This window comes from Anabas testudineus, chromosome 21 (assembly GCF_900324465.2).
Source record: "Anabas testudineus chromosome 21, fAnaTes1.2, whole genome shotgun sequence".
NCBI classification, from domain to species: Eukaryota; Metazoa; Chordata; class Actinopteri; order Anabantiformes; family Anabantidae; genus Anabas; species Anabas testudineus.
In genome coordinates this window covers 12,104,761-12,115,833 of record NC_046629.1, presented here as the reverse complement: position 1 = coordinate 12,115,833, position 11,073 = coordinate 12,104,761, and the positions used below count along the sequence as shown (strand labels likewise).

The window sequence follows — 11,073 nt, the reverse complement described above, 5'->3', positions numbered from 1 at the left end:
ATAAGTGAATAGTTTAATAATTAATGTAAAACCATCATAATCTATTAAAATTGAAGGACAATCATTTACTCCACTCAACTCATGCCAACACCACTCAGATTGTTTCGACCTCTTGGCACAAGAATAACCAGATGAAGTGTGTTTTACGAAGTTGCAGACTTAAGATACGCTCTAAGCTCAGCTCTTTCATTCCTCTTTTTGATGCCAATGAAGATCATCTTTGTTCTGGATTATAATTCTTGGGATTCTCCAAATAAATCATCATTCAAGACAGTTTTAGACAGCTGCATACACACGAGGAGGGCTCCCCGTGCCTGCAGACAGCCTTTCACGTTACTTACTGATACACATATAAACTCCTACAATAAACCACATTGTGTGTGAAACTACCACAAATGTAACTAATTAAACATTTAAAAGACACAATGAAGCACCACACAGCTCATGAGCATCAAACAATTACACACTAAGTTACTTTGTCAGTTTGTTGATTCAGTTATCCAACGAGAAAAGGAACTGTATCCCTACCACTTAGCTGCTTTTCTACATTCAGTATCACCTTTAGGCCTTTGAGAGTTTATGACCTATGATTCACACAATATTATTACACTTTTTAATATAAAACAAATATCTTAGTTTGGTTTGTATAGCTGTAAAATAAATGCACTGGAGAAAAAAACAATCCATCAACAATTTCCAATTGATTTAGGCATAAAGAAACATCCCTATTCCAAGTACGGTGTATTTCCAACAAAGAAGTACAACAAAGTAACACAGAAAGCGTTCAAGTTCAGATAGGTTTAAAATACTAAAGGTCTTCTTTGCTTTGATCTTTAATCAAGGTGACACATAGTCCAGTGTTTGTACCCAGTTTATTCAGATTTGTGAATGTGAAACATAACAAGAGCGATAAGAAGCTAAAATATACAGTGTCTAAAAAGTAAGTGAACACACCCATCACTTTGTATGTGTACTGAAAAATATGTTTAATAAAGACATGGCCGTGCTTTATCAGCTTGAATATCACATCACATGTCACAACCACTGTATACAGAAAACCAGTCCTTGTCCCTGTGAACGTACTCTGGGATTTATCAGTAGCCACAGATGGAGCTTAGTTTATGAGTTATTTAAAAAGTAATCAGCTCTCAGGGAATTGAATGAGCTATTACTTTGCTTAACTGATTCATTATTGAATTCTATCTTTGTGGCAGAAGTGTTAATAATTCCACCAGTTCCTGCTCCTCTGTTGTTTATAAGACACTGAACTCTGCCTGAACACAACAATCAAGAAAAAGCATCATGAACATCTTTATTTAAATCAGTCTTGTAGGGGGGGGGGGGGGGCAGACAAGACTTGGTCACTCCGAGTCCGAGCTTCGGGTGAGTCCTGATCCGGGTTTTGGGATCCTCCTCTGTGCGCCACTGTGCGGATCCAGTCCTGCGCTTTGCTCCCGCTCCAAACCGATGTTGCTGCAGGGAGGAGCGAGCGGAGCGGAGCGGAGCGGAGCGCAGCTGAGCCGAGCCGAGCATCACAGCCCGCATTCAAGGAAACAGGCGACCACAGCACTTTTTTCACTTCCCATCATGTCCTGGCCCGTGTGCAGCGCACGTCTTCAATAGGAAGAAATACACCCGGTCAACGTGGAGCCCGATGGAAGCCGTTTGTCTTTGAGAGCTGGGAATCTGTGCCCAGTCAAGGGAGACCCCCTCAATTGTTTCCTGCGCCAGGAGCCGTAAAGACAGGACCATTACGCCGCATCTGTGGTAAGACAATAAGCCTCTCTCTCTCTCTCTCTCCCTCTCTCTCTCCCTCTCTCTCTTTCAGGGCAGCTTCACTAGCAGGCTCAGTTATAAACAGGAAACCACGGTGTCATAACAATGCTGTGTGCGTTTTGGCGCTCTCTCGAGGCGCTCACGCCGAGACCCCGGCGGATCAGGGTTTTGCATTTGCAATCCTGAGTGAATCAGCGAGAGGACCAGTCAGACATGACCACCCAGCTAGGCTGCTGTCTGCTGCTATTGTATCCAAACATGCACATCCCAGCAAGATGTAGGAGTCCTGAAACATGGAGGCAGCAGTGGAGTGGTCGCACAGTCAGACAGACAGACAGTCAGACAGACAGACAGACAGACAGACAACTCCGCAGCTGACTTTGAACGCGTAATGCGTCATTTTCCCCCTTTCTTTACTGAGCCGTCCCATCAGATGCCCCCTCATATATTCTAAGTATCAGTGATGGACATGAGCTCCATTCATAATCCTCTGTGGTCCACACATCATGTTGTCACCGCTGGGATGCCAACTAATTGAAAGTTGGCCAACTTCTGCCCCTGACAGCATCACTCTGCCTGGGTTCCCACACTGAAGGTCAGCCAGTGACTTTGCAGTTGTTCAAAATAGCACCGGTTCACATAAATTAAAGAGCAGCAGAGGGGACTGGAAACAGTTTGTCACTGGGATGCTTTTGTGAATAGATGCCGCTCTGATCAGCACCAGTGACTGCTTGGTTTTTCGGATTTATTTCTTGACCCAGCCTGAAGAATCCTCCTGCAGATGGTATCCCAGTCCCATTTAGATGAAATCTTTGCACAGCTTATTCGCCGTCATCCTTTGATACAAGTAAAAGAGGTGAAGCAGAGGCCAACCTCACTTTGAGCCTCATCACACTGCATTTATCCTTCTTTTTCTTTTACACCACGTCAAGCGATTGCGTCCTTCTTACTTCAGTCAATCAGGTGACACATTGATGCTCAGAGTTCACCTGTAACTGTCCCTTTCGTCTGATTTCATTATTGTATTAAATCACCAGCAGTAAAATTTAGTTCTTGGTGTAATTGAAAATGTAGACTGGAGTTAACATGATATCTGATGATCTTTGTTCTGTAAACTTCATTTACCTACCACGTAACAAAGTCAGTCATCTAAAGTCAGACGTTGTGTTTTCTCAACAGGATTAAGTTAACAAATTACAGTTTACAGCCGACTGTGAGTGACAGGACCAGAACGAGAACTGAGTCCCGGCTCTGAGATCATTACAGTTTTCAACTTTCAGTTTCCATAATGAACTCTAGTGTGCGAGTACGTAAGACGTAAGCTCTATGTAGATGATGTAATGTGTGCAGTGGTAAACTGGCTCCATTCAGTTAGTGTTAGTAAAAATAAATAAGATGTGCTGATGACCACTTATAGATGTCGCACAGGATCTGGTAAAAACACTGATAATCGATGTGCGTTATTACCCAGTTGTAAATTCAGACAATAGTTGTCCACAAACCTGTAACATAATCTTAGGACACGAGTCTGCTTTTGTTGGTCCTCTTTAATTATGCAGCAGAGAGTGTGTGTGTGTGGGGGGGGGGGTCATCAAACTTGGCTCCCAGTAGAGTGCTGGTCGATAATGTGGTGACAACACGAACATGAACGTCTTTTCATCCCTTTTTTATCATCCTGCTTCAGCTTATTACATCATTGTGAGGAGTGATTCCATTAACGCTGGTGTGGTTCAATGTGCAGCGTTTACAGCAACATCAAGTGATCAATGTGTCGCTGTCGTATTTGTCATTTGCTGTGTTTGACTTCGGGTCTCGTGACGCCGCTTCGCATGTTGGCTGGCTCAGGTCTCGAGTTTGTTTTCTTCATCCCTGTCAGATCTGGCGGAGCACGGCACAGATAGAGGGATTACATGGGTCCTCTAGACCTCTCACACCACAGCTCTGCTTGGCTCTTCTTGGCTTGACCCACGTCAGAACAGATGATAGTCACTGCTCCCTGAAGGAGAAATTTAACTTTTCACTTGCTACCCCCCCCCATCCCCCACTAAGGTTACAACACATATTCTTCAGCTACAAAAAGCCCAGAGCCTGCAGGAATTCAGCATATTGTTCAAAGACATTTCAGTAATACAGATTGTTATTACTGGGGGTGCACACAGAGACAGAGCTCATGTGTCTCAGGATGTTACCCTATTTAAACTCCACGATGGTTTTCACAACTTCTAAAACTGTATCTGCAGCCATAAAAAGAAGAAGAAGTAAGAACCACAACATCCTGTGCACCACAAGGTTTCTGCACACTCAATACTAGTAGTTTGAACTCCTCAAACCCAAAAGACTGAACTCTTTATTGTGATCTATACAACCAGTAGATTATTTGATTAATTTAGCACAATGCACCGTGATGCTGTGAGGCTTTTCATGTGCTCAGATGATGCTCTGTGACAGTGATATGAACATGAAATTGCCATTATTTTACCACTGCAACACAAAAAATGTCTTTGTTGCTGTAATAGACCAGTCTGTATGTATTCTGCTACTGTAGACGACAAAATAGGCACAAATGAATCCTCCTCCTGGTAATGCTCACTCATTAGAGTTGTTTACTCAGCTTGTTTCAAGTGTCTCTAGAGTTATAATAACCCCTAGATCAACACGTGACCATGAATCTTAAATTTAGTAACCAATTAATTCCATATTAAATAAACTGTTGATGCCATTTTCTCTGCAAAACATCCCTGACAGCTGATGCAGAAAAAACCCCACCTCAATAAAATCTGTTTTTTGGAGCATGAAATGAGACAGACAGAACTTGTTTTATGTATGATTGAGTTGAGAGTGCGCTATGGGGGGCGGGGGGGAGATAAAGCTGGGAAATGCAGGTGAAGACGTTTTCTTTCTAGATATTTCTAACTCGGCAGACAATAGGCTAATTTCCATAAAGTGGCGTCAACACCAAGAGGCTGCAGAAATGTAGTTTTGTTAATAAGTGTAAAATCACAGTAAGGTGCAAAAGCTAGCATATTGGTATGGGGGTGTGCATCAATGCCCTTGGCATGGGTGGCTTGTATATGTACACCCTTGACCGGCATATATTCAGCTTTTCAAGAGACATATGCTGCCTTTAAAGTAGGAGTGGGTCAAATACCCCCAAGACTATATCACAATATTCCAAGGAAACTTGCAATAATGATATTTTCTAGCTATAGAAGCTATGGAAGAAGAAATAGTGAACAGCATTTTATCTGTAATTGCAGCTTGCAGGCAGCAGCATTTATTAGTGGAAACAAAATGAAGGGTATTTTTCATGCTTTTTTTTTTTTCCAGTGAGCTGCTGTCCTTGACTGCGTTTACATGCACTCAAGTAACCAGATTACCAAGAGAAAATGGCTGAAATCTATAACATGGGGAACAGAGTTTTAATGCCTGCTGTGCATTTCTTTTTTCAGAGTGACAGTGGAGATTTAGTAAAAGTATTCAACTTGTGACAGCGAACAAATTAGAACAGATAAAACTATTTAATACCTTTGTCGATCTTTGTATATGTTGTTCAGCTGCACACCTCTCTAGAACGTCTTTATATTTTGTACAGTACACCTATTGTCAGGTGTTTAAGAAGTGTTGTCAGAGTATCCAGATGACAGGGCGTGCCTTGTCCTCCTGCTTAGAGGACCATAATCATGGTGACTGGATTTAGAAGATTAAGCTCATGACTAATCAAGTCCTAGGTGAATGTTAACCCAACATGGGAACTGGCTTTGTATGGAGCAGTGCTGTTCTCCTTTTAAACAGGAGTCAAGCAGACAGCGCAACATGGCTCTTTGACTATGAATCCTTTATATTGATATCAATATTATTATTTCACCAGTAACAAACAGCAGTAGCTGGCAAATTTAGGCAAACTAATAATGAAATGGTTCTGATTGTGTTTTAATGTGTGCATATTTCACAACATGTAATTCGTGTATTCAGTAAAAATGTGTAAAAGTGTTTTCTGCAAAAGTGAGAAGTTACCTTTACAAATTTTCACTTCACTTTTCCTTTCGCTGTCATTTTCAGTTGCTGGTAGATATTTATCTTACGTCTTACTGAATGTCACTGAATGTGTTCCGAATCTACTATAGTCTGTACAGTCAGAGATTAGCTCTGTATTAAAACAGTTTTCACTGAAAGTACTGCTCACTTGTGCTTCCTTATTAGGTCAAGGAGAGAAGCTCTATTAAATAGGCTAAGTGGAATACATTATCTGAATGGACTTAGTGCCTTGTCTTACTGTAGATCCTTGCTGGCTTAAGACCGGACAGGGATGATGACGTTGTTAAAGGATCTGAATTATATATTATAGTCTGTGTGTGTGTGTGTGTGTGTGTGTGTGTGTGTGTGTGTGTGTGTGTGTGTGTGTGTGTGTGTGTGTGTGTGTGTGTAAGAGAAAGACAGAGAGAGACAGAGAGAGAAAGGCTATACGTGTGCAGAGTTGCTCAGTGGATTCAGGGAGTTTCCCTAACACGTTACAGACTTTAACAGACACATCCTGTAGTTAAAACCACAGGGTGCTCCCCAGTTGTATACGAACACAAACTGTTTGTGGCAACATACCGTGGCCTACATGTGATAACACACACAGTTTTATTAGCCACTCTTCTTTTGTATCATCTCACTGTAACAACAACAATAATAATTTTAGAACATTATTAAATAGCTGATTGATGCATGATGCATACATGTAAATCATCTCATTTATTAATTCCACCAAGTAAAACACTTTCTTATGATCAAGATAAATTGACAGCAGCACTTTCCTTCATATAAAATTCATTATAAAGCTGCCAGATATTGAAATGTGTAATTTTCAGGGTTTTGCAGTTATGTGACCCAGTTTTCTGTGTTAATTAGACAGTTCTAGCCAAGAGTAATAAGCAGTCTCAACATGTTCTTGTATGAAAAAAATATTCTAAAGGTTATCCTCAAAGTTCACATGCTCAGTATTCGATCAGAAATACCGTATATATGATAATTTGATATGTAATATGAAAATTTGTCCTCATAAAGACCCGTAACATCTTCAATATCTATATAGCACTTATATCTATAAGTGTTGGAGTTTCTAATATCAACAGAGTTTGTTTATCTGTTTTCTACTCCTGATGATTTCGATGTATGTTCTATCAGTGATGAGACCTCCCAGGCGCTCAGACAATTACAGCAGCACTGCAGGCAGTATTATGGGTGCCAGCATGGAGCGGCAAAGTGTCATTACTAATGATGAAAATGAGTACTCCTTGTTCGTTCCTCAGCAGAAGGTTAACCAGACATTTTGAACTGAGTATTTATGCTTAAAATAGATCTCTGTGAGTACTCTGTTCTGTAAGCTTTGGCATATGGATACACTAATTTGGTATCCTCAGCTACAGAATAGAGAGTCCCCAAGTGTTAATTGATTTGTCAATTAACTGAATGAGTATCAGTAAAATAAAGTATACAGCTGAATTGTAGATCAAGTGATTTCCCTATTAAATGAAAAAATAACAGTAAGATAAACTGAAAATAAAAGTCTATAAGTCTGTATCCATTAGTTGTAGCCGTAGTATTGGTTCAGTTTTGAATTGAACATATTTATTGCACGACTCAAATCTAAAACTCAAAGCTAAATACAGTGTGTTGAGCAAAACTGAATTCCATTAGTCTTGTAGCAAACATAACCAAAGGCTAATGCAGTAATGTACATGTATTGAGAAGAATCTTAAAAGCCAATGCCTCAAAGTATAGTTAAGAGTTTTTGTGAGTGAAATTAATACATTGAAACTGATGGGAAATGGTTCTGAAAACCCAGGAGAGGCCCAAACATTAATTTCTTTATAACTAGACTAAGTGTTGTTTGATCAATGTGGCTCAATGCCTTGTATAAGCAAGAGCATTGAGACAGAGCGAGGAAGTAAAAGTGGATGAAGTGCAACTTCCTGATTCTTGTTTTTCAGATGCACAGCAAGCAGTGATCGTGAGAAAGTGTCAGAGGATGCCTCAGATCTGCAGAGCCCATAGCTGAGGGAGGTCCCACCATGTCTCACCACCAACACTACCAGCGAGGGCCCCATGGGCGCACTTTGAGCTCTGAGGAAAGGAGCTCCACACCAGTCAACAAGACCTCCACACCAGTTCACAAGAGCGCCTCATCCTCTTCCTCTTCACAGCGCGACAGCCGGCAGGTAAATCTCAGGCCGCAGGAGGAGAAAATGCATCTAGAGACTGTTTGTAGGAGTAGCAGCACTTTGAACGATGGGAGCTTGAGCAGAGGTAGTACAGGGAGGAGTGAATATTATTCTGGGATGCTGCAGTCCTCTGTCAGTGTCATCCTTTTGTGAGAAAGCCTTAGCCACAGAAAATATCGCAAATAGAAGGAAGCCAGGAACGTATTCAAGCAGAGAATCCCAAAAATAATAAGTCACCTCATGGGTGCTGAATGTTTAACTTCCCAACCAGTTTGTCCACTGACAGATAAGATGAGTGCATCTTGTCTCTCAGTGTTGACAGAAAACAGAAACTGTACTACGTACAACTGTTCAGTTAGTGGAAATTAAGAAGAAAGCAGTCTGGTTTACACTTTGCACATGGAGGATTACAGTATAGTGTAGATTGTAGTAATATACATTAAGGTAGTGTGTGCATACAGAAGTGTTTCTGTGCTTTCTCACTACAGAACCAGTCTCCCCTGGTGCTGACTAATATATTCCCTGCAAAAAGCCCATTCAGAAAAGACTGTCTGCCAGTCAACTCTCAACACCCTATTGACTGATTCACTGACGAATCACCTAAGAGAGAACAACCCTAATTCCTCGTTTAGTAAATAAACACCTTCGCAGAGGCGTGGTAGATAATGAGAGGGACTCTTATTTCACAGTTCACAGAATAATTGTTTAAACTTAACCTCTGCAGTAGGTGTCTAAAGGCCCCCAGTCCTCTCTACCTCTACTGAGCTGCTGTGTCACTGTGTCCATGCAGAAACAGGACACCAAAAGTGGAATCTCTGACATCACCTCTTTTCCATTGGTACTGGGTGATGAATATTTCATGAGGGACAGGCGGAGGCTTGGTGCTCCACTGAACATGTGGCACTCTCTGGTACACTATGTGTGTGAGCCCAGCTTGTGTCTGCGGGAGATGGCTCTCCGAGGAGCAAAAGGGAGCAGGTTTGAGAAATGGGGCCTTTTTTGAAAAGCACAGTCGAAGGCGTGCTGCTTGATGAGGCAGACAGTTAACTCCTCCAACCTGTCTGTTCATTGTTCTGTTCTTTAATGTCACCTCTTCACTTTTGATAACAGGGCCTTTATGGATGAAGGGGTCCCGCATTTAATTTTCCAGACGCTCCATAATCTTAAAGCCAGGTTAATCTCAGAACGAGGTTATCTAATAGCACCTCTTTTCTTTACTGACGTCAGGTACTGGCCAAAGAGACAGATGCAGAGATAGCAACAAATTAAGTCTTTGTTCAGTAGATTCTGTTAATTTTATGCACCTGCCTGATCAAGACCTCCTGATAGTCGGCGGCGTATTGAGGGAATCAGCAGCACCACAAGACTTTAATTGGGAATTAGTTCTTGTTTGTTGCAGCTGTTTTGTGTCATAATTTAGCAATGTTCATTACGCGATACACCTAAATGATGTACCTGTGGGTTATCCAGATACTTAATGCAACAATTAGAGAGGCAGGTGTATGATTCAAAAACAGTGTGGAGTGATACCGGTGTTGTTAGATCAAGACAAATGAGAAATCTATAGTTTACACCTCCACAAATTTTTTAAAATGTAAACATAGTTGTTCACCAACAAACACACAGCGTTGACCCTGCATGATACTTGTCAGCTGAGTACTGACCCAGCAGGAACTATCAAGACTGGTGGAGTTAGTTTGTTGGCCCTAGAGATCATTTCCTTTACTACCAGCGTTGTTGGTAAAAGATGGAGGTGTTCAAGCACAAACACAATGCAGAGCTAATTACTGTAACATATTCGTGTATACAAAACAATGTCACAACAAAGTTAAGCATACAATGTCATATAGATGCTGCAACACTGTCTGCTCAGGGTGGTTCTGTGCAGGGAGTTGTTGGTCATACATTGTTGGTGGACCGCTGTGAAGTATACACGGCACTGTACATCATCCTGTGGGATACGGTGAAGAAACACAGTATATTCTGAGGAAAGATCTTTGCTAACAAGGCTGGACCTCTGTTTTTGAGAAAGGAAAATGAGAACTGGGCATTTTGATGAAGGAAAGCCTTAATGAAATCCTTCCCCTATTTTCAAATCAATACATGTCACCTTCCTCTTTGCTGACGACTACTGTTCAGTCTACAGACCCTCATGAGAGCAATTAGAGGCACCACCTGCAGTTAGCACAGACACACACACACACACACACACACTTAGAGTTCATCAAGGCGTTGCACGTTGATTCAGGATGTCGCAGCAACTTTTCTTGCTGCCTGCAATTTCCTGGTTAGATAAGACATTTTCAGCTTGGAGAGATAGTAGGAAGGATAGATGCCATCGCAATCTGTGGTCGTGACAAATATTTATAATAACGTCCCTGTGCTTTATGACAGTAGAGAAGTCAATGATGTGATTATCAGCTAATAAGAATAGATTCTATCTGTTTTCGTGATAAAGACCTTCTCATGCTGATAGGTGAATGCATAAAGGAGCACTTGTCCTGTCAACTGCACAAATGAGTATCTCTCCCGTACAGACTTAAATTTAATTTGAAATGTTAAATGTGTTCACTTCATGGTCAGATTATCAATGACTAAGGCTAATGCAGTAGTTAGACATGTATAGCATATTTCCCAGTACACAAAAACAGAAGTAGAAGTAACACATATGATTTTGTGATCATAAATAGGTTTGGCACAGTCTGAGCAAGTTGTGCTAATATTCCCATTAATATTTCTGGTTTACATTACTAACAACTTTATATTGTCTAATAGGTTATGAGAAAAGAAAAAAATCCTCTACAGGGTTCAGTTCTCATGCTCTGTGATGTTTACACAAAGCAGTGTTTCACTTCTCATCCATGTGGCAACTGCTGCTGAGCCAGCCCGATGCAGTGAAATCCATCCTCACAATAGTTCCTCTGTGGTTATTAGTTGCTGAAGTATCATTGCTCAGTGGTGATTGTGAGAGACGAAGTGGGAGTATGTTATAGTTTTCATATCAAGGACTAGAGTTTCACATTCTTACACAGTATATTCTTACAGTATAGTATGGGATGAGGAAACATCATACTCTCACACTACATTTGTG

The 11,073-nt window shown here is 41.1% G+C and overlaps 1 protein-coding gene across 2 annotated transcripts in view; it reads left to right on the top strand.

Annotated features, from left to right (window-relative positions):
• The first annotated feature begins 1,489 nt into the window (after positions 1 to 1,489).
• The window catches only part of osbpl6 (oxysterol binding protein-like 6), a 28,253-nt gene continuing 18,669 nt past the window's right edge, over positions 1,490 to 11,073 (top strand). The window contains exons 1-2 of one of the 2 annotated variants that reach the window (XM_026376022.1): positions 1,490 to 1,767; positions 7,752 to 7,979. In XM_026376022.1, the coding sequence (XP_026231807.1) occupies positions 7,833 to 7,979 (147 nt within the window). In that variant the 5' untranslated portion in view covers positions 1,490 to 1,767; positions 7,752 to 7,832. The remainder of the gene's footprint in view (positions 1,768 to 7,751; positions 7,980 to 11,073) is intronic. The other variant, XM_026376024.1, reaches the window with a different exon arrangement.